At 44.6% G+C, this 24,357-nt stretch overlaps 1 protein-coding gene across 3 annotated transcripts in view; it reads left to right on the top strand.

The window, feature by feature from the left end:
• The first annotated feature begins 2,687 nt into the window (after positions 1-2,687).
• The window catches only part of KSR2 (kinase suppressor of ras 2), a 204,632-nt gene continuing 182,962 nt past the window's right edge, over positions 2,688-24,357 (top strand). For 2 of the 3 annotated variants that reach the window (XM_060785468.2, XM_060785469.2), the window contains exon 1: positions 2,699-3,080. In XM_060785468.2, the coding sequence (XP_060641451.2) occupies positions 2,823-3,080 (258 nt within the window). In that variant the 5' untranslated portion in view covers positions 2,699-2,822. Of the gene's footprint in view, positions 3,081-24,357 lie in introns of all 3 variants that reach the window. The other variant, XM_067473258.1, reaches the window with a different exon arrangement.

Raw genomic sequence — 24,357 nt, 5'->3', positions numbered from 1 at the left:
TGCTACTGCAATTAATGTGGTCAGGGCAACCTCAACCCCTTCCCCAATACCCAGAAATAACTACAACCCAGCATCCAGACATTGGTTCAGTGTTGTGCAGAGTTAAGTGGACCTTAGGCTTTTAAAATAGATCAGAGATGCACAATCTGTGGATCGTAAATAGTCACTTATATGTAACTTTCCTGAAAAGAATTTTCTTCACCCCACCCCTGGTAACCATCATACAGATTGCTATTTCCATGTTGGGCAAGAGGAAATGAGAAGTCTGTCTCCCCACTCAGAAAAAAGGAGCAAGCCAGCAATAAAAATGTTGTGTATCCCAGAAATAGAAATCATTTTATGGCAAACAAATCAACACAACCCTCCAAATATAAAGGGAAACACAGGAAGAAAATAAAACTCCAAATGTAAAACACCAGTAACACTGCCAAAGGTTCTGCCAAGGATCGGCCTGTGAGTTGGGCATCTCATCAGCCCCCTTGAGGGTGACTTCTTCTCAGGGAGTGTGTGTAGGACTGGACTGCACAGATAGATAGGTACACAAGAAGAACCAGTCCTCCCCTCCCTTTTTTCAAAGTTGTTGCCCTTTGAGCAGGAAGCCCTTTCCCAAAGTGTGAGGGGGTTGGCCACTCTCCAAGCGCACCCATTCTCAGGATAGAGACAGTGGGAACCAGTGGATCTTTCTGGATAGCTGTACTCATCAGCCTTTGCCATCAGAGCTAGTGGTGAGGCAAATCAAGCAATACCATTGAAACCTTTTATTGTTTAAATCTTATTGTTCATCTCACTCAGAGTAAAGCCAATGAATCAGTTGGATTGACCCAATTGGGTAAATCACACACCTTGGAGTGTGATGGAGTCTCCTTCTCTGGAGGTTTTGAAGCAGAGGCTGGGTGGCTATCTGTCAAGAGTGCTTTGATTGTGCTTTCTCTGCCTGGCAGAATGGGGTTAGACTGGATGGCCCTCGGGGCCTCTTCCAGCTCCATAGTTCCGTGAGTCGAAGGCAGGCATTGGCAAACTTGGGTCCTCCCTCCAGGTGTTTTGGACTCCAACTCCCACAAGCCCTAATAGCCTCACCCCCCTCCCTTCTTTTTCCCTTCAGCCGCTTAAGCAGAAAACGAAAGGGGGGAAAAACCCCAAAACCTGGAGGGATCTAAGGCTGCTTGGTTCTATTCCGTTGGAAGGGTTTGGGCTATGTCTTCCTGCCTGGCAGAATGGGCTTGGGCGGGATGGCCCACGGGGAAGGCAGGGGTGGGGGTCCTCTCCCGACTCTGGGCCATCGGGAGCAGATGCCTCATTCAGCCACGGGACGGATGGGTCTAATTGGGTCTACAGGACCCTGCAGCCAGCAAAGGGCAGAAGGAGTTGTAGCCTGCGACATCTGGAGGGCTCCCGCTGGTTCGGGGGGTCTGGCCTGGGGTGCCGCTCCGGCTCCGGGGAGACTCTGGTCTTGGCTTCGCCGCCGAGCCTGCGGACTTGGTCTGCCAGGAGCCGAGACAGACAGCCTGCCTTACCTTGGCGAGCGAGGGAAGGAGGGGGGGGGGGGGGAGAGGGGAGGGGTCTCTCGCTCTCTCTCCCGCCCGCCCGTCCGTCCGTCTCCAGGCCAACTTTCTTAGGTAACTGAGGGGAGGGGCCGTCGCTCGGCAGAAGCGACCCATCCGGATGCCCCCTCCCCTGAGCGCCCCCGGGGGCTATAAAGGGCAGTCGCGGCGGCTGTGAGGAAGACTGCGAGGCACTCTGTCCCGCCCGAGCAAAGCGGAGCGGAGAAGGACGCTTCTCCACGCCGCTTTGCGCTTTGTCGGCCGGGCTTTTGGAAGGTTGACCCGGAGGGTCGCCGGGGGGTTTGCTTGCTTGCTTGCTTGCTTTCTCGCTCGCTCGGAGCGATTCTTTTCCAGCACTTGAGCACAGAGCCGAGGAAGAAGAGCCAGAGGAGGAAGAGCCAGGGGAGAAAGCGAGCCGGGCGGGCGGGCGCCTTTTCCCGCCCGCGGGACCCGACGGGACGGGTCCCGCGGACGCGAAGCGGGGCCAGAGAAGGAAGCGCCTCCTTGCCCTCCTCTCCCTTGCCTAGGTGAGACTCGGGTTGGTTGAAGGAAAGGAACCGGCGGGGCGCTGGGTGGAGGGAGGACTGGCCGGAGAAGTCTGGCTTGGGGCTTGGGACGGGCGAGGCGAGGGGGACTCCCGAGTGGCTTCCCTGCCCGGCAGCTCTGCCTGCGGGCGGCTCCTCCTCCTTGATTGACAAAGCCCGGCGCGGGCAGGAAGAGAAGGAGCGGGAGCGGCAACGGGAGAGAAGGAGCGAGCGAGCGAGCGAGCGAGCGAGCGAGCCTGCCTGCCTGCCTCCCCTTCCTGCCCGCTTCCCCGTCGGAGGCGCCGCGCATCCCGGGGCTCCCCAGGGCTTCGCGGCGCCCCGCCCCGGCCCCAACCCCAGCCCCATTCCCCAGCTCGTCCCCGGCCCGTCCCCGGGAAGCGCGGGAGGAGGGAAGCAGGGAGCGGAGGAGGAGAAGGAGGCGGTGGCGGCAGGTGGAGGAGGAGGAGGAGGAGGAGGAGGAGGCAGCCGCCTCAGCGGGAAGACGGCGTCGCCGGGGGGCTCTCCGCGTTGGGCGCGCGGCGGCGGGGAGGAGGCGAGGCGGCTGCTGCGGGCCGGTCTGGCGCGGTGGGGGCTGCCGGGAGGGGGGAGCCGCGTCGCCGCCGCCGCCTCTGAGCTGCCCGTCAGCCTCGCCTGGGCGGAAGGAGGCTTCAACGGCGGCGGCGTCCGGTTCTTCTTCTTCCGCCTGGTCCGGGAGGAGGGGGAGTCAGGGGTGGCAGGGGCGGCCGAGGTGCCAGCGATGGACGAGGCGGCCGCCCCGGCCGAGCAGCAGCCGGAGCAGCCGGAGCGGCAGGAGCAGCCGGAGCAGCAGGAGCAGCAGCAGGAGCAGCAGGAGCAGCAGCAGGAGCCGCCGCCGCCGCTGAGCCTGCAGAAAGCGCTGCAGCAGTGCGAGCTGGTCCAAAACATGATCGACATCAGCATCTCCAACCTGGAGGGGCTGCGCACCAAATGCGCCACGTCCAACGACCTCACGCAGAAGGAGATCCGCACCTTGGAGGTAAGCCGCGCGGGGAGAGAGGCCTGAGCAGGATGCTGGGGAACGCGCGGGGAGGGGGAGGCGGGCGACGTCTGTGGGAGAGGAGGGAGCGGACTTGGCCTCTTTCTCCGCGCGGGGAGGGGAGGGAGCTGATGGCCCGCCTGGCGCCCCAAGCCCAGGGAGGGAAACCGGGGTCTCCCCGCCCTGCCCATTCCAAAACACCCAAGGGAGGGAAACACCAGCTGGGGGGACTGGGAGGGGGCTGGCAAGGCTCCGTGTTCCGCATGCAAGAAGCCCCATGCCCCACTTTGAGCTGGAGGAGACTTGTCCCTCTGGCCCGTCCTGCCCCCTTCGGGCCCTTCTGCCCTGTCTTGCCCTGCCCAGAGGATTGCGGGGAGGGTGGAATGGCAGCCCAGCACCCGGGCAGCAGCGGAGAAGGTGCTCTCTGGCAAACTCTCGGACATAGTGGAGCGTTCTTCTCCCTGTTCCCCAGCTGCCCAGTGCTTTCCTCAGGGATTCACAAACTTTGCCTAAAGTCGCCCAAAGAGGCCCAAAGCCCAGCCCACTCGTCCTGACCAATCCTGTAGTGCCCTCTTGGCGCCTTTGGGCAGGTGGCCTTGATGACAGGTTCCTCTGCTCAGGATTGGCACCAGATCTTGCCCAGCCAAAGCGAGGGTGGGGGTGGGGTGGGATGGTTTCTAAGGCAAGAGCTCCAAATGGCTCTGTTTATGTATGTGTCTCAGTGTGTGTGTGTGTGTGTGTGGAGGGGGGGGGGGCATTATTACTTTTGCCTGCCAGCAAGAGGAAAGTCAAATTCCTTGTTCCCCACCCATTATCCTTGAAAACCCCTTAAGTATAATGACTCTGAAAACCCAGCATGTGCCCAGGACTCCCCTTCATTAGTCCAGTGATGCTCTCTCCAGAGTAAGTGGGCAAAGGGGAGACTGCAGGCAGCCTCTGTTATTCCTGGTGGGTGGGGTACTCAGAGGCAGTCCTTGCCTTCATGTTTCTTAGTGTTGACCATTGAGTACCACAATGATAAAAAACACCCAAGGAAGTTCAATTATAAAGGAGTCTTGGTGGCCCAACTGTGGCAGGTCATTGTGGGGAGACAACCCCTCTAGTCTTGGGGAAGTTACTTTCTACCCATCCCATTCAAGGGACAAAGTGGCCCCTGATTTTAAAAGCCTAAATTCATAGAGGATAGAGGTGTTGTTGCACCCACACTGTGTGTGTGGGCTTCCCTGAGGCATCTGGTTGGTCCCTCCAGGAATAAAAGTTTGGACTGTCTGAACCACCAGAGCTCTTCTGTTCATATTTAAACTCTTTACATTATTTGCAAGCTCACATGAGACAGGCATACTGGCAAAGGGGGGTGGGGGAGAGAGTGAGAGAGGAAGAAGAAACTAAGGATGTGTGAGAGAGTTTGAGTATGAAATGTGGCACACTGTAAAAGTTGGGTCCTTGGCACAGCTCCTTTGATGCTGATCTCAAATGACAGGGCTGTTCCTAATGTCTGCCCTGCTTTTGCAAAGCATCTGGAGTTGACTAGGCCTTGTTTCCAAAAGAGCTGCAGAGAAGGGTTCATTCAGCCAAATGCAGCTTCCTCTCACACTGTGCCCTGGACTGGTGAGATCCCACACCTCACACAAATCTGCTTCAGGGATGTGGAAAGTGTGGCCCTCCAGATGTTGTTGGTCCAGAGCCAACACTTCCTTTGTAATTGGTTGTGATGGCCGGGACTGATGGGAGTTGCAGCCACATATCTGGAGGGCCACAACTCTGAAAATACACCTGTCTATTTGTAGCTGGGTTAAAAAGAGGTTCTGGGGAGAAAGTCAGTGGTCCACACATGGCCTTGAATGCTTGGTTAATTGTTCATTCTCCTCTAGCACCTCCTGTGTATTAAGAAGTCTATTTCCACCTTAGTAAACATGTCAGCTCACTATTACTCAGACATACTAAACGCTTCCAGTTCAATTTTGGTGACAATTGGCAGTGACACAACTGCCTCAGGTAGCCAATGTTGTGGGGCAGTAGTAATAGCCTCACATTGGTTCCATCTGCACCCTCAAACTATTTCCTTCTCTTGAAGATCAGACCTGTATGTACTACATAGCCCACACCATATAACCCCCCCCCCCCCAAAAAAAAAAAAAACAAACAACTGATTTGCAGCATGCAGGTCTAGAGCCAGTCTTTTTCCTACTGGAAGGACTGAGGAACAGATCAGTAGCCAGTGCAATCTACTACTGTACATGGAATGGAAAGGGATGCCTTCTCATCCTTTACTTCAGGCAGCAAAACCAATTTGACTGACCTAGATTACTGCTTTCCAAAAAGCAGCAAATGAGTCACAATAACTTAATGAAACTTCCAGGTTCAGGTGTAGTTGATCTCTTAATACCAGATCCTGTGACAGATATTAAGGAGAGATGATTGTATCAGATTGAGTGCTATGGGAAGTACAGTGCTTGCTTAATTGGACCGTCGGGCTAATTTAACTGGGTCCCAATGGCCTGGGAAATCTACATTTATCCTTCTTCCCCAGCTTCCCCTCTCCCCACTTGCTACTTGGGCCTGAGTCCTGTATTCGGTCCTAACCGCCTTAAGGTGTGTATCTCTTGCTGGAGATGCTACCCGCTCAAGGAAAGTAGCAGAACTTAAACAAATACTTGTGTGGGTGCATTGTAAAGTGAGGGAACTAATGGTGACAAAATCCCTGTGGCCAAAACCCAAAGGTGAATCCAAAACTGTAGGCAGCTGTGTTGGTCCAAGTCAAGGAAACAGAAGCAGGTCTTTAAAAAGCTTAAAAATCATTCTCTGAAGTCCTACTTACAGTTTCTCACCTTTCCCCCAATGCAAAACTTTAGAAGGAATGTCCTGTGCTCCCAGACATTCTGCTAGCTGGGTATTAATCTGACTCAGCTATATTCTGCTTCAGCATGGATGCTGCTTCATCTGTGTGTCCCTTGCTCAGTAGTACAGTACATGCCTTGTAAGTCTGATCTCAAGTATCATCAGATAAAAAAGGATCATGAACACTGGGATTAGAAGCAGCACTTCTGTATGGAGGCTGTTTTACAGCTCCAAAAATAGGTATGCATGCACTTCACAGAGAATTTCTGTCAATTCAGTTTTTCTCTCTAACACAGGAGTTGAACCGTTCTTATTTGTTGCAGCCATATACTGTATTTTCATGTGCACTGTTACACCACATTTAATTTAGGATGCCTGCAAATTTGTCATGTGTTAAATAACTCTTTAATCAAGGAGAATAATAGATACAGTAAAACAATATTGAGCCGATAGCACAAGACAGCTTAGATCTAGAGTTGGGCAGTGCAAGTTGTGTGGGTGTGTGTTGCACACAGTGATGCACTTACACTAGGAATTATTTGATCCATTTGGAAAATTTGAAAAGCACCCCAAACAATGACAGACTTGGACATTGGGAGAAACATGAAAGCTGTTATAATGTGTCTCCCAGGCAGTATTTGTGTCTCCCAGGCAGTATTCTTCAAATTGGTGTCATCCAGATGTTTTAGACTCCAACACCCATCCTTCTGTTGCCATTAACTGTGTAGGCTGAGGCTGATGAAAGTTCAAAGCTTTCAGATTGAGGAAGGCAATTTTGTTCATTTTGGAGAAAGCGTTATCTTGGAAATGAATGGTAATGTGTTTCACACAAAAGAGAGTCTGCACTGTAGTGAGATATTGAATTTGAAGACAATGAAGCAGGGACAGTAGATCATTTTTGTATGCAGAAGCTCCAGGATTCAGTTCATTATGACTCTAATTTAAAAGGGCCAGGTAGGTGGGATGGGCAACACTTCTCTCTCTCTGCCTCAGACCCTGAAGAGACATTATCAGGCAGAGGAAACGATGTGTGCACACACCCTCAATTTGCCTGCCAACTATGCTGTCCCCATGAATATCTTAGGTTTTGCCAGTTTCTTTCTCTGGCACCTAGTATTAATTGGTAGTCTCCCATCAAGTAACTAACAAGGGCTGAGCCGGCTTAGCTTAACAAAAATCAGACAGGATCTAGTGCATTGAGTGTATTCAGGCTTGTATGGAGAAAAATAGATAATTAATAATCTGACCTGTGTGCTATGTATAGATTAAAATGCACAGCTGCAGCATTCCAATGAATACTGCTTAGGCCAAATAGTGTTTTCGTCATTTGTCCTGCTCATTTTTGTGTGTGTAAGTAATATATCACTGGTTCCATATCACAGATGACCTATTCTTATAAGTCAATGAACTTATTCTGACTAACATGGAATATTCATTTTCTGGTTGTCCAGTTTGAAAAGTGTCAGTTCTAATAAGAAAGCTGTGCCCACAAACAGATTTCTACTTCATTGTAGCTGCAGCTGAAAGATGATGGATAGGAGGGAAGAGGATGGGCCATTTGCCCTAAAAACAGAGCTTCTGTGGTCAGGAGCATTTTGCCTCTGGTGCAGAATTTGAAAGCAACTAATTGCCAACAACAAATCACTTGTTTCTTATAAGTTTTTGTGATATCCACAGCATAACTGTGTAACTTTACAAGTTTATGGTAAGAAATATAACTTCACTCCTTTTACATCCTAATTGTAACATATAGTACTTTTGAAGTTACCATATGGTTGTAGCCTCAGTACCAAGGTAAGTTTTGTGTCACAGACCAGTAACGTATGGGATTCTGACCCTTTTAAAAAAAGTAACTTAGTAATGTATAATAATTTTAAATAAAAAGAAAGTAGGATTCAGTTCTTGTGGGTTTTTTCGGGCTATATGGCCATGTTCTAGAGGCATTTCTCCTGACGTTTCGCCTGCATCTATGGCAAGCATCCTCAGAGGGTGAGCATCCTCAGAGGGTGACCTCACCCTCTGAGGATGCTTGCCATAGATGCAGGCGAAACGTCAGGAGAAATGCCTCTAGAACATGGCCATATAGCCTGAAAAAAACCCCACAAGAACTGAGTGATTCCGGCCATGAAAGCCTTCGACAGAAAGTAGGATTGTTTTTTTAAAAAAAACTTTGAATATTTGTAACATTTGGATCTTGAAATGACAGTAAGTTATGTGTTGAAAGTTATTTCCTGAACTGTGTCCAGGCTATCAGAGATGCTGCTTGCAACGAATTACTGCCTTCTTTATATAGTATGTTGGCATATGAGCCTTCAGTCAAAATTTAAAAGAAGAGTCCTACAGCACCAGACTGAATAGAATAGAATAACTTTATTATCATTGTACAATGAAATTAAATGCTTCTCCCTCCTCTTTTCATATAAAGAGAAACACACGAGGAAAATAAAACCCCAAATGTAAAACACTAGTAACACTTATTGCCTTATTGCCCTCCAGAAGTTCTGGACTGGCAGATCCCACAATTCCTTACTAATGGCTATGAGGGGCATGGCTTCTGGGAGGTGCTTCTCCCTGCAAAAACAAACTCCCAAAACATCTGACAGAGCCAGACATTGAGAACTAATGACTTACAGCAAGGCTAGCTGTATCTGGGAAATGTATATGCCACTGTTATTGCTGTTACATGCCTTCAACTACTTCATCACACTAGAGAATGAATCCACTTTAAATCGGGTTGCTGCCTCCTGCAGAATTCTGAGGTTTGTAGTTTAGTGAGGCTGTTAAAAGCTCCTCCCTAAACTACAAACCCCAGAATTTTGCAGGAGGCAGCAACCCGATTTAAAGTGGATTCATTCTCTAGTGCGATGAGGTCGCAAGTTGCTCCTGCCTCATGGCAACCCTAAGACAAACCTACAATGGAGTCTTCTTGGCAAGATTTGCTTTTGCAAGATTTGCTTTTGCCTTTCTTCTGAAGCTGACAGAGGGTAGCTTTTCCATAGGAACTCAGTTGGGATTCGAATCCAGAGTTGTAATTGAGCACCCAAACCACCCCTGCACTAGGCTGGCTCTTAGTTTATATTGGTTACTGGCTTCTGTTTTTAGTTTTATAAGGCACATCATTTTACTATGGGACTGTATGAAATGGAATCTAAGCATTCATGGATTTTGGTATCTATGGGAGTCCTGGAATAAAACTCCAGTGGATACCGAGAACCCATGGCATGCTTATACATGCTTGTATTCCACATGTATTTATGCCATTAAATTAAATTTTAGATCCCAAGTCCTGCAAGTCCACTCTCCTCACAAGAAAATGCATTAATTCAGGTCTTTGTCACAACTTTAAAGAAGGATTGCAGGCATAAGAGAGCCAGTGTGGGCCAGTAATTTGAGATGTGGACTAGGATTCTGGGATACCAGAGTCTGAATTCTGGCTGAGCCATTGAAACCAAGCCGATAGCCTTTGGCAAAGCACACTCCCTCAAGCTCAGAGAAAGCTAAAGGCAAACCTCCACTGAACAAATCTTGCCAATAAAACTCCAGGGTTGCCTTACCGTTTTCCATAAGTCAGAAATTACTTGGAAGCCACACAGTAACAATAACCAGACATAAATATGTGCAATTCCAGGGAGAAAATGTGCAACTCTGATATAACACTCATGCAGTTCAAAAACTCAGTCAGGGAAAAGTTGTGTTTGTGCTGCCAAGACCTCAGTTCTGAAGATTTTCTCCCACTCTGTGCAGGCTCTGATACATCATGAGATATGACTCTAAGCAACAAAGCAGGTGGGTGCACACAAGCAAAATGCATGGGTGTGATGCCATGCAGTGCATGCCACATGTAAGAATGCCAACTGCATCCACTGTGCAGTTCTAAATGTACCTTTTAAAATGCCCTATACCTTACACCTCTTATTGCTGAGGTAAGTGAGGAGAAGATAATAAAATTGTCCTTCTTTCTTATGCTGATTATTGAATGTGTACTCATAGTATCATTCCTTTTGTTTCTAAGAACAAAAATCTATTATAAATTAGCATCTAAAAATGAATCAATAATGTTTGGAGCTGACAATGACTCAAATAAGATACAGAATGCATGACTATTCTAACGGTACCCCCTAGAATCGTAGAGTTGCAAAGGCATACACAGGCTTATTGGTCCAACCCCTACCATTGAAGGAGTCCACAGCCCAACCATCCCCAAATGGGGATGGAATTCTTCACCAATTTTCTTCTCAAAGAAAACAATGAGTAATTTGGGTACCTTTTTGCAACTGTTCAGCACCCTGGATTAAGCCTTTAAAATACGTACTAAAACCTAGAAGGGTTCCCCACTTTTCTAGCATTGGAGCTGCCAGCCAGGAATGACCCAATACCCGGCCTGTGGCCCTCAAAATCCAGGCAGCCACCCCGATAAACTGCTACAGTCACTAGAAGATTTTGAGAGCTGTAGTCCAAAACAGCCATGCTGTCAAGTTCTGGGCTGCTTTCCTCTAGAACTATAAATCCGATGGACGTCTTCCATCACCTCCTATTTGATTCTTTTCACTCATGATGCCAGAGATTATCTCAGAACCTTCTTCCTCAGAACTTGAAAAATTGCTTAAGAAAAATCAGTTACAGTTATAACTGAAAGCGTCCTTGTTGGTTAATTGCCATTATAGTTACAGTTTCAAAAGCCATTCTTTCCTTCCCATTTATCAGAATAACAAATGTAGATACTTGTAGTCCTTTAAAAAATGAATTCTACAAGCCCATGGCTCAAAGCAAGCCTTCCCCTCTCTGCTTCATTGTTGCTTCAGCACTAATATCAGTGACAAGAGGTATAGCATATGCTACCACTTGAAGCCCAACGTTTTCCTTCTCCACCACACACCCCATAACTAAAGAAGCCAAACCGCCACAAACAGAAGTTACTTTAAAGTTAGAGTTGCACAACAAAAGGTGAGAAGCTGTGCCTTGCAAAATTGCAATGTTTTAGACTTTGGTTATTAGTGAAAGGAATTCATTATAAAGAACTATTCATTTGTTACATGTTATTCCCACACATGATTCTACATGCAGAGCATGTGTTCTCTTACTGAGCCATAGTTTTCTCTCTTCTTATATGAGGGAGACAGAATGTTTCAGTCAACAGATCCAGCAAAGATTGTACAGGCAGGACACTCCAAAAGGTCACCACTTCTTCACAGAATCATTGGTTGCCCTCTCCCCTCTTCGGAAGACCTTTCTAAGTCCTGCAGCCTTAAGAAAGCTCATAACATTCTTAAGGACCTATCTCCCCCGGCATTTTTTCCAAAATTATTACTATTTGGCAAACAGTACAGGATGACAAAAACAAGGACAAACAGACTGAGATATAGCTTTTATCCTATAGCTGTAACTATATTGAACTCCATGGTTTTCCACTGAGGTTGCATTGGGGGCTCTGCGGTGGTTGGAGTATGGAGGGATGGGTGTGTTGTTTTGCAATGTGTGCTGGGGAAAAAGATTTGTATCATTGGCTTTATGGAAGAAAGCCGCAAACCCAGTTTTCCTAGAGGGCCTCTTAGAAATTACTGACACCAATTTCGTTTCATTTTAATGGCTTATCATTTTGTAACATTTTCCTTCTTAAGAACCTTACAGACTGTTCTTATATAAAAAGCACACAAACTGTAGTTTATGTGACAATGAGCAATCATATGGAACAGTGGGGAATTTGGACAAGTTAATGTTTTGACAACAGCTCCCAGACTCTCCAACCAGCACGACCACTGACATGTTCCGACAATTTATGTTTCTCAATGCAGGTTGTTCTGCAGGTTTGGGAAATTGTAGTGCAAGAGGTACCCTTTTGAGCACCTGAGCTTTGCATGTGGTCAAAATGTAACTCACGCTATTGCAATTTAGTTCAATTCAGAGCATTTATAAGCTTTTAAGGGCAAGCCCTTAAAAGAGAGATATACAAAACGATTTAGTCAAGTACATAGTTATTAAAAGGAGACTGCTGTGACTCACAGAAGTCATTCATAAAGGCTGTAGGGAAGAGAGATTTTCAAGGCCATCTAGAAGACCTGTACTGAAAGAGGCTAAGTGTAAATCACATTTAAAAGAGGTTTAGAACTGTGAGGCCACAATTAATAAGGTTTCCATTCTTATATTTGATAACGTCACCTATTTTACCAATGAGAACACAAACAGAACCATACAGGTAAAATGCTTTTTAGAGTATTGTGATCCCAAGCCATTAAGAGCTTTTAAGATTGAGACAGATTTTTTTGAACTGGGCCCAGAAATACTTCAGTAGCCAGTCCACCTGCACAGAAGATGGCGTTAACAAAGATCAGGTCCATCTGTCCCAGATAGTGTCTCACCTGATGTTTAAGTCTAAGTCAGTCAAAGATACTCTTTGCCATCAGTGCAAAATAAGCTTCTCCATTATAGTCTATATTGTTCACTATAGATCAGTGGTTCCCAGCCTTTGGTCCTCCAGTTGTTTTGGGCTTCAGCTCCCAGAAATCCTAGCAGCTTACCACCTGTTAGAAATTGTGGGAGCTGAAGTCCAAAACATCTGGAGGGCCAAAGGTTGGGAAGCACTGCTATAGAGGAATATGGCCTAAATATCCTGGCCATGGTGGAATATGTCTTAGTCTCATCCATTTGGATTACTGCAATGCACTCTACTGGAGCTGCCTTTGAAGTGCATTTAGAAACTTCAGTTGGTCCAAAGACCTGTAGCTTCGTTGGGGCTGAGTACAGAGAATGTACAACTCCCACTAGCTGTCGGTGTATTTCAAAATGCTGGTCATGACCTATGAAGCCCTATACAGCTCCGACCCAAGCTACTTTGCAGACAGCATTTCCTTGAATGAACATGCCTGGGCTCAGAGATCTCTCAGTTCCAGTACTATCATAAGCATGGTTAGAGAGAGGGCTTCTCTGTGGCTGCCCCTTGTCTCTGGAGCTCTCTTCTTTCCGATGAAGCCAGAATGGCCCCTCCTTGCAGTCCTTCCAGCATCAGGCTGAAATCTTTTTATTCAGGCAGTTTGAAGAACAGACCAGGGGATGCTATCAGGTATTTCAATTGCTTTCAACTGTTTTTACTTATTTGTTTTAATGTGATTTTACTGGCTTGCTTTAATAATCATACTTCTATTATATTTATAATTTGTGGGTTTTGAATTGTATTGTTTTTCAGGTTGTTATCACTTTGTGTCTCCATCCAGAGAGAAAAAGATACAAATAATAATAATCGCAATGGCACTAGATCCCATCTGATCTTGGAAACTAAGCAGGGTCAGCTCTAGTTAGTTTTTGGATGGGAGACTGCAAAGAACACCAGATGCCATAGGCTCTATTTCAAGGAATGGAAACCCTTGAAAACCCTTTGAAAATCATGGGTTAACAATAATCGACAGGCAACATGAATGCACACAAATGCACACACATGCATAGAGGAATCTGATTGAAGATTATATTTTAAGATCATCCCCAATAAGATTCATTGTACTTTGGAGGAGAAAGAATTTGCTAGTGTTCACTTTGATGTGGAACAGGCAATGGGGAGTTGATTGTAATGATGACAGGGGAAAAATGACGGACTGGGGTGACCTTACAAAGCAACAAGGGACTTTAAAACATTGATGGGGATAAAATAAAGGAGGGCAAATCAGCACACTTTTTGTTAGTGGGTCTTGTTGGCTGGTTACAGTCCCAGCAATTGATTCACAGTACTACATAGTAGAACTATGCCTCCCAATGGATGGCCCTTTTAGGTCATTTCTGACTTATGGTGACCCCTTCTTGGGGTTTACTTGGCAAGATTTGTTCAGAGAGGACTTGCCATTCCTGTGAGGCTGAGAGAGTGCAGCTTGTCCAAGATCACCCAGTGGATTTCCATGGCTCATCAGAGGTCTGGGTCCAACATTCAGACCACTACACCACACAGACTCACATTTAATTCTCTCACCAAATTACAAATCCAAGGATTCCATAGGTTAGAGCCATGCCAGTTAAAGTGGTATGAAACTAATATAACTGTGCAGTACATGCAACCTATACCGTATTTTTGTGTTATTTTAAAGCATCAAACAGCACTTTAGACAAATCTGTTCTGGATTCCAGATGGATGCATTTAATCACTTGGAATATTTCTTTATTAGAATGATTAACAAAATAAAAATGCTTAAATATTATGGTGAGACATTTTGGCATCTGTCTTCTTCAGCTGCTTAAAATAAAAAGCTGTACCCAAGATGGCCATTGCTTACCTTTCTTCAGAGTAGCTGAAGAAAGTTGGATCCGAAATGTCTTGCCATAGCAGTCAAACATTTTTGTTTTGTTATTAGATCTGGTTGAGAGAGGGGGGTTGAGAGAGACTCAAAGTATCCAGTGGAGATGCTTCACCTTTCCAACCCTGGTCCAGCAATCCAACTGCTACACTATACTGGCTCACAGTTATCTGTTGTTACTGATAACAACAATTTCTATTTCTACCTTTCCCCCCATCTTGAGTTGTAGATAACTTATAAAGGCTGAAACAAATACAGCTTTTAAATTTACATCATGCAAAAAGAAAATATATAATTAAATTGTTAATAGAATTTAAAACAGTTAAAAGCAAGACCATTAAAAAGGAAACCATTACACAGTATAGCACATGATAGAAGGTCCTTTCCTCCTAAGCAGTTAGTAGGGCTGGGCGGTTTCGTTACGTAATTTCGTAATTCGTTAAAAATTTGTTAATTTTTTTTATAACGAAGCGATTTTGAACCATTCAGGAGCATCTAAAAAACAAAACGAATTTTTCAATTTGTTTCGTAATTGCTTCGTATTCGTTTCGTATTTGTTTCGAAATCGTTTCGAAATCGTTTCGTTATTATTTCCGCATGTCTGGGGCAAGTTTTATAGCTGTTGTTTGTTTAATCAGTGAAAAAAATATATAAATATCACACCAACAGTCAACAACAGAGGGAGAGGGAAGCTTCAAAAGTTCCCCCTGTCCCATATGGAGGTTTTTTAGCGTATTGCGCGGTCGCGTCCGCCATTAACGAATCGATTCGTATTCGTTTCGAAATCGTTTCGTAATTGTTTCGTAATTTACGAAATTTCGTAAATATCGAACTTTTTTAAAGAAAAATTTCGGAATTCTTTTAAATATCGAAACGCAAAAAACCCCAAAAAACGAATCGAGTTTAGAAACAAATTTTTCCGTGGTTGCCCAGCCCTAGCAGTTAGCTCTGTTGAAAGGTTTTCACCTGCATATGAAATGATAGCAGGGAAGACACAAGCCTAACCTTCTGCAAAGCTGGTTCCAGAGCCTGGATGCTGCCACCAAAAAGGCCCTCTCTTATGTTTCCACCAGATATGCCCGTGAGGATAGTGAGACAGAGAGAAGGAACTCCCCACCAGATCTTAAAACAGGGCAGGCTCTTATGGGAAAGCAAGGTCCTTCAGGTAACCTGGACCTGGCCTTGTATCCCTCCACCTAATCTACCTCTCAAACCCATCTCTTCCTGAAGACAGATATATTAAAGGGCCAGTCTTTCAGAGATCCAGGCACAAGTTTGCCCTTCTTGCTCTGATTTCCTGCTTAGCGTATTCCTGAACCTGTCTGCTGGGGGAGTGGACTGGATGATCCTTGACTTTATAGGCTTTAGGAGGAAGCATTTGTGAGGGTTGTGGGTCTGTTTTGTAGATTACAGCCTCAGGGCATGTATTAAGCATCCCAACTAGTTCCTCTGAATATGCCAGCCACAGATGCAGGCCAAACGCCAGGAGAAAATGCTGCTAGAACATGGCCTGGAAACCACACAACACTCCATCCCGACTAGTTCTTCAGCAGAAGAACTAGTTAGGATGCTGGTTCCTTGCCCTTTACCCTCTCTGAACTTAAAACGAGGACAATCCACGTGTTCTGCTCTGATTTGAGTCCAGTTGTTGTTTGCAACCCAACTCTGTTTGATTACGTCAAACAAAAGCAAACAAGAGTTCTATAGAGGCCAAGCAATTACCAGACCGGATGTACAGAAGGCCAGGGAAGCGAGGAGCAGCAGGAGCAACCCAAGGTCAAGCACCAAGTAATCATTGGCTCTAGAGTTCCATGGGGTTCAGCAGCAAATGAGATTTTAAATTAGCTTAGGTCAGAAAAGTACAAGGACCACACAATAATACACTTGAACTTTAGAGCCCAAACTATATTTTCTCAAATGCCAATCAGAGTGACTGCATGGCTTATTTATATTAGTTTTATATATGTATACAAACATTAATATCCGAACATATATAATGAGATCTCAAGTTGGCCTAGAACTGAAATTAATTTAAACTTTCAGCTTTTTCATATACTGCTGAGGAGTGCTTGTAGCCACACACTGCCTCTTGAGGGAAAATATTTGAATTAGGATATATCTACACTGTAGAATTAATTTAGTTTGACACCACGTAAACTGCCATGGCTCAACGCTATGGAAACCTAAGAGATATAGTTTGATGAAACACCAATCCGTCTTGGCAGAGAAGGCTGAAGACCTTTTAAAACTAAAACTCCCAGGATCCCATAGTATTGAGCCATGGCAGTTAAAGCAGAACCAAACTGCATTCATTATATAGTGTAGGCACCCCTAGTTTCTTCTTACCTTTCCCTAGGAGGTCTCATTTTCCTGTTCCGTTCCGAGGTTGCTCAGCATAAAAGGGATTTGCTTAGTGTATAAGGTAAATGTTTTCCCTTGACGTTAAGTCTACCCATGTCTGACTCTGGGGAGTGGTGGTCATCTCAATTTCTAAGCCGAAGAGCCGGCGTTGTCCATAGATGCCTCCTAGTTCATTTGGCCAGCATGACTGCATGGAGCGCCGTTATCTTCCCGCCGAAGCGGTACCTATTGATCTACTCACAGTTGCATATTTTCTAACTGCTAGGTTGGAAGAAGTTGGGGTTAACAGCAGGAGCTCACCTCACTCCCTCGATTTGAACCACCAACCTTTTGGTCAGCAAGTTCAGCAGCTCAAGTAGTTTAACCCGCTGCGCCACCGGTGGTTTTTGTGTATGACCACACAATAGAGATGCTTCCGGAGTTAGGAATGGGAAAAAGGGAGTAGTGGTTGTGGTTGGTGATTTCATTAAGCCCAATAGTCCATTTTATCAGTGTAATTTGCCTCACTTCTTCCTCATGAACAGCATTGCTGCCACTGCAAGGGAACTGGACAAATGGATGAAGCCCTGCCCTAAATTCGTCTTGTGAAGTCTATGCTTTAGGCCATAGACTTTTGGTCCTCCAGGTGTTTTGGACTTAAATTCCCACTGAATGCAATGCTACTGGACCAACCCTGTGTTCAAAAGATCGCTATTTGTTCCTGTATTTCCCAGTCTTGGTTTGTTCTGTGAATAATTCAGTGGGCTTGGTACATGATAGTGGGGTTAAGTGAGAGCTTATGATGGAACATGGCTTTCTTAATCCAACCCTAAGACTCCACTTAGGTCTGGATAGTGTCATTTTCCAAGATCATAGAGTGTGCATATTTGACAGAAAGGTGTTCACAAATGTCCAGTCCTTCCACAAAAGGGGCAAAAGACCACTTGCCTAAACTGTTTTTGCTGCCATAGTAAATATCCAGTCAATCCCTTTATTTATTTCTGTTTCCCAAAACTGGGACTCAAGTCAATTTCTAGAATAAGAAGGAATACAAGTAAAACCATGTATAGCTAGAAACAAACCAAACGTTTTGATTAAAATAATGTTAAACTGTCTATGGAATTGAAACCATATAAAAGATTAAAATAAAAGCATAGGTTAAAAACAATACACTAACATAGAAAGTCAGTTATACAAAACAATCAGATCCCTCAATGCCTCTTGTCAGAAAGACAAAGAGAGAGTTCCAGAGTATCAGAACAGCAACAGACAAAATCCCCTCCCGTGTTTTCAGCAAATGTGCCTGAGAAAGTAGTGAGATTGAGAATGTAGCTCCTTGAAAAATCTTAGAGTTTGGCCAAGCTCATGTAGAATGATACTGTCCTTCAGATAGCTTTATAGGGCTTTCTTAAAGAAGGTTTTTAAGGCCAAGTCAGGAGGTGTTCTGTAGTGTTTTGAATTGGTTTTAATTATTGTAATTATTCATTTTTTATAGTTCTGTGTTTAATTCTATTTTAATGTTTATAATCTTTAGGTTTTAAATTGTATATAGCATTGTTTTTACCACTGTTCACTAATTTGAGTCTCTTTAAGTGAGAAAAAGGTGGTCTATAAATAATAATCATTATAATCAGCACCTTGCTGGGAATGGACTGGCAGCCAGTTGAACAGCTGTGCCCCTTATAACCAGCCCTTCTTATCAATCTGGTTGCAGCTGTTTAAACTGGCATTTTTGGGGTGGAGCAATGGCATATTTTAGTTTGGGGGTGGAAGTGGTGGCTGTTGGGTTCCATGTTGGAACTGGGGTGGCAGTACAGCTACTAAGGTCCATAGGCTCTTTGAGGTCATTGTTCTCCTGTTGTACACTTCTGTATTGCTAGTAATGAGATTTGAAATGAACTGTCCTGATATGATATTAGTTCAGTACTTGTCCCCTAGAAGACCCCATTCGATTGCATCAAACAAGAGCAAGCAAGTGTTCTAAGGAAAGCAAGCAATTACCGGGCCACAGATGTACTGAAGGCCAGAGAGGCGAGGAGCAGCATTTGCCGGGTAGCAACTCAAGGTCAAGTACCAAGTAATCATTCAGCTCCAGAATTTCAAGGGGCTCAGTAATAAATGAGATAGTAAAGTGGCTTAGGTCAGATGGAGTGGAGGGAATTGGTTTTGAATAGAGATAAAGGAGAACTGAAGAGGCCAGAAGGATGTTGTCTTGAGCACCAATCAAAAAAACTGTATGACTTATCTATTTTATTTATATTAAAATGTTTACATCCCTTCATATTGTATAATGGAGGATCCTGGGGAAGTCGGGTGCAGGAAGTAAAATCAATTAAAACTTCTATATTTTTCCGATACTTTTCACTCAAGCAGTCCTTGTAGCCATACACTGCCTCTGGGGGAAAAGATTTGAGGTAGCCTTTCCTGGGGGTGGGTGGGGTATGCGTGTCTTATTTTCCTGTTCTGGGTTGCTCAGCAGAAGATCATTGATGGCCACTAGATCTTCTCCCTTTCCCATTGACAGGTAAATCTAGTTTTTCATCAGATAAGGGGGCCTCAATGGAAGTCATGGCATCACTCTCTTCTACCAAATACCCCTCCAAGGATTTGAGCTGCCCCAATTTTCTCTGTAAGGTTAGTGGAGCTGCTGTATTAAGTTCAGCACATGCACATATGAGGCATACTCCCCAGGTAATTCTTCCAGACCATATCCAACCCAGTCATCAAGGCACTGTAAGCAACCTCCATGAGTGTACAGGATCTGAACTACTGCATGCTGTTTCACCCTGTCCTTCTCTGAAATTAATGTTAACTTATACACTGGGCCTTTGGTATCCAATGGGGCTTGATTCCAGGGCCCAACAACAACAACAACAACAACAACAAATCTTTATTTATATCCTGCTTTTATCCCTAACGGGACCCAAAGCAACTCACAATATAATACAATACAAATCAAAGCACATTTAACATAAAATACAGAACAAAAATCGCACAAAGTATAATAACGTCCATAAATAAGATATAAATAAATATTAAGCATTTAAAACATTTAAAACCAATTACAATTATTGTGGACATTCATCAATTAAATAGTATATTTCACTAAGCTCAGTGCAAATTGACCTTGTTGTCATTCTAGTCAAGGCTGTCCGTGATGTCATCACTGATAAACATGAGCCATTGATAAAATTAAGAGAAGTCTCCACACCAAAAAACCCCTCTGAAAAACAAAAAAAGCAAAAGTCCCCATTAAAGCCCAGACAGAACAGAGTTGAAAGTAGAGCGTCAGCAGAGAAGCCAGTGGCCCCAATCCAAGTCAAGCCTGGTTGCAGTACTAAATTGATGGTCAAAGCAGGGCTGGTTGATAAAATTCCCCAGCACTGTCGTCCTATAAGGTATCAATGACTTGAAGTAACTTTGGGCTATGGCTAGCTAGCAGTGAGGTAGCAGCAAATGGTAGCTGGTTGGTAGACTGGCTCCCTCCTAATTAGCGGCTGGTGGAATGGCAGTTAAAGATGGTGGGAGAGCCTCTCATCGACTGCTGAAGAGTGCCTGGTTGGTAGGCTGGCTCCCTCCCACTCAGCAGCCGATGGAATTATGCTCAAGTCCCATTATGCTCAAGTCCCATTATGTACAATGGCCTAGTAAAATGGTTTCCCTTTGATAAAATGGCAAAAGCAAGGTCTGACTTTTGGAATTCTTTTCTGGATTTTTTACAGGCCATGGTGATGAAACTGGTAGTTGCAGAATCCATGACCACAGAGGGCCAGTTGTAAAAGGAGTTTTCTCCTGGTCCCAACCAGTTTGTTAGATTTTATCCACCAGGTTTTTCTCAGTCATTAACCTCTGAAGGAGTCCCTGTAGCCACACAGTGTTTCCGTGATAGAGGGTTTGAGCTAGTCCTTTTCAGGAGCGGGCGGAGGGGGGGGGGGAGGAAGCTGTGGGGTTTTTTTCTGTTCTGACCCCCAGTAATCTCCCCTGGTGGCTGCTGGATCTCCTCTCTTTACTGCTGCCAAGATGATTCTTGTTTCTCACTTGATGAGGAATCCTTGAGGGGAGGCATAACACCATAGCAATGGAGATATTTAATCTACACACAAGCTGCTATTTGATGCAGGGAATCCCTAGGAAGATGTCAGTGAAACCTGTAACAAGACCTACCTTGCCCCCCAGCCTCCCCAGCATGTAATTAGTAGGTGATTTTGAAAAGAGACCATTTAGTATATCTCCAGCATGACCCTTCAGATGTTAGACTGCAAGCATAGCTTATGCTGAGGAATGCTAGGAGTTGCAGTCTACCTGCATGGATTGGGCTGCTTCCCACTCCTAAAGTATATAAAGCATGTGCTTGTGATTTTTTAAAATAACTTCAGACTTGTGCAGTTGATTGTGTACTGTGCAGCACTGCCGATGGTAATCCATAATCCAACTTTTAAAAGACAATAGCCAGAATATCTTACTTCTTGTTATTGTTACTGTGTGCCTTCAAGTTGTTTACAACCAATGGTGACCCAAAGGCGAACCCATTATGGGACTTTTTTTGGCAAGACTTGTTCAGAAGAGGTTTGCCATTATCTTCTGAAAGGCTGTGTTTCCAGTATGAGAGCGCTCTACAAATGATAGCTCAGATGGATATAATGGTTATGAATGCTTATTATCAGCTTTGGCTGATATGCCATCTGTGCCCCTTTCTAGAATTGGAAGATCTAAAGTGCATGAACTGGCCACCTCAAGATTGGACTTCTGCCAAGAGTGGTGGTCTTGAACAGAGCCAGGAAAACCTATTAATACCCAGGTTGTGTCCCAAAGTCAATGTAGTATGATGATTTGACAGGTGGACATGGATATCCTGGATCAAGGGTTGAAGTTGTGAATTATTAGCTTTGTACTTTAACACCCAAATGACAGGGTAATTGCCCACTGGTTTTCATATGGCTCCAAATTTTGTAATGCAATTCAAGTAAAAGCTTTGCCAAACACACACATATTCAGGGAAATGCATACAAAAATGGTTATCCCAAGACAAAAACAACACACAAGATTTGTCTCTCCATTCTATGGGGAGAAATGCAAATGCTGCAAGACTACAGACATTACACTGGAAATCTGCCTTGCAAATAAATGAAAAATGCCCCTTGCCTCTAACACAGTCTAGGAGGGGCATAGCTCAGTAGCCAGCACTGGCTTTGCATGCAGGCAGCTCCAGCTTCACTTCCTATCCTCCCAGTTCCCAGGAGGGCTTGGAAGGACCCCTATCTGAAACTCCGATGAGCTGCTGTGTAGACAGCACCATATGAGATGGCCTCAGTCCAGGGCCACCTCAATTAACAAGGGGTGCACTGCACTGTGGAATTAGTACAGTTTGATGCCATTTCAGTTGTCATAGTTCAATGCTGTGGAATCATGGGAGTTGTAGTATGGCAAGGCATCAGCATTCTTTGGCAGAGAAGGCTAAAGACCTTGTAGAACTGCAACTCCTAGGGTTCCATCGCATCGAGCCATTCCAATTAAATCATGTCAAACCACATTAACTCTACAGTGTAGATGCACCCAAACTCCCTGTCAAAGAATCTGCTTTTTCAGTCTTTTAATGCCCCCAGTCCAGCCTTTCCCTCTGTTGAACCGAAAGCTTTTTAAAGCAAAATTGGCATTGGGAGGATGAGGAAGGAGGGCTGGAGAAACATTGACTTTTTGGGTCAGTGGCCATATATGCAGTATGAGCTGGGATAGGATGAAATTTTACTGTATTAACCCTCTTATAGCTGTGGTTGCATCAACACTGTAGAATTAGTGCAGTTTGATGCCACTGACTGCCGTGGACCAATGCTATGGAATTATGGGAACTGTAGTTTGGTGAAGCACCAGCACTCTTTGGCAGAGAAGGCTAAAGACATTGTAAAACTGCAGCTCACATTGAGCCATAGCAGTTAAATCATGTCAAACTGCATTAACTATTCAGTGGAGATGCGCATTGTGTGTGCCTGTGTACAATAGATGAAGTAAACAGCAGCAGCCTATAATTCCTTACTAAACAGGGTATACAGCACAACAGAAAGGAAAGCAAGAAAGCAGGTAAGTCTGCCTTACCAGCTATCCCTGGCATGTAAAAAACATAGACCTATACATTTGACATAAAAGTGGAACTCTTAAGAAAAGTGGAGGCTGAGGAAAGAAGTCATCCCTGGATACAAGGATTCTCTAGAATAGGTCTGTCAAACGTGAGGTCCTCCAGGTATTTTTGACTTCAGCTCCCGGAATTCCTGACCATTGGACAAACTGCCTAGGGCTTCTTGGAGTCCCAAACACTTGGAGGGCCACAGGTTATGCAGGCCTGCTCTAGAAGGTTAACTTTTGTTTGTTTTTTTACTGATACACAGCTTACCTGACCTGGCATGTAGTAGATAGTATTTGTATAAAGGAGTATTCTCTTATCGTAATAGAAAAACAGGTGAGGTCATTCCTATGGCTGTTTTTGCCTTTTATGAGGTGACAACAGGTTAACTAGTGATTCTGCCTAGCAGAATGGGGTTGGGTGGCTCTTGCTGTCTCTTCCAACTCTAGGATTCTGTGATTCAATGGGAGTGCAACATAGTGATTTTGTCAATGCAGTAGTTGTGGTTTGCTTCCTCCTTACTTTATCATCACACCAACTGTGTAAGGAAGGATAAGCTGTGAGAAAATTGCTCAGCATCTTCCAGTATGTATTGTGACTCATTCATTAATGTATTCATTTACAGTTGTCCTTTTACATTCACAGCTTTGACTTTTGTGGATTTGATTATTATAGATTTTGTGGGGAACTTCTTCCAGTCATGCTGGAGAACCTAGGGTTTTCGAAAGAGAACACATCTCTAGAAATCTCTGCAACCTCCAATGTAATTCTATGGTCAGTTTCCAGTGGACATTGACCATAGAATCATGCTGGGAGACCTAGAAATTACTAAGTGTTCTCTCAGATAAAAATCCCAGTGATTTCATTACTTGTGGTTTTTTCACTTTCACAGGGGCCCTGCAGCCCTAATTGCACAGAATGTGAAGGGCTGACTATATATCCCCCCCCCACCTCAATATTGGAACACAAGGCAGCTTACAAAACCTGAATCAATTACAATTAAGACCATATAGAAAAGTAGAAGTGAGAGTCAATCAAAAGCTATTATTAAATTACACTTACCTAGAATTAAAACTGAACATTTCTTGCCAAGAAAAACCCTGTAATAGCTTTGCCTTGGGGTTTCTGCAAGTCAGAAATAACTTGAAAACACACAGCAACAAAGAATTAAAACCCTTTAAATGGATCCATTGAAAAATTAGCAGAATACTACATTAATAGCACACCATTAAAAGCTCTTGTGGTCAATTAATAAAACCCCTATTAGTGGATGGAATGACAAGGAGGGAGCCTCCCTAAGGCCCCTTCTATGCTGCCATATAAAATCCAGATTATCTGCTTTGAACTGGATTATATGGCAGTGTAGATTCATATAATCAAGTTCAAGGCAGATAATGTGGAATATCTTCTTTGATAAACTGGATTATATGGCAGTGTAAAAGGAGCCTAAGTCAGATGTTCCAAAGCCTGGGAGCAACAACCAAGAAGATCATCTCCAATGTTCCACCAAACAAACCCAAACTATGGTGGGACTCAGGGTAAAGCCTCATCAAAAATCTTAGAGCCCAACCAGACTCATGTGCAGTCTTTCAGGCAATTAGCAAATTGAAGCACGATATCCCTCATCCCACTGTAGTGTAATTACTACCCCAAGCTGGCTCTCGTGCCTTGCCATGCTTTGCGTTGGTTTTCATGTAGTGTTTGGACAGTT

Source organism: Anolis sagrei, chromosome X (genome assembly GCF_037176765.1).
Source record: "Anolis sagrei isolate rAnoSag1 chromosome X, rAnoSag1.mat, whole genome shotgun sequence".
NCBI lineage: Eukaryota > Metazoa > Chordata > Lepidosauria > Squamata > Dactyloidae > Anolis > Anolis sagrei.
This window is presented reverse-complemented; position numbering and strand designations above follow the sequence as displayed.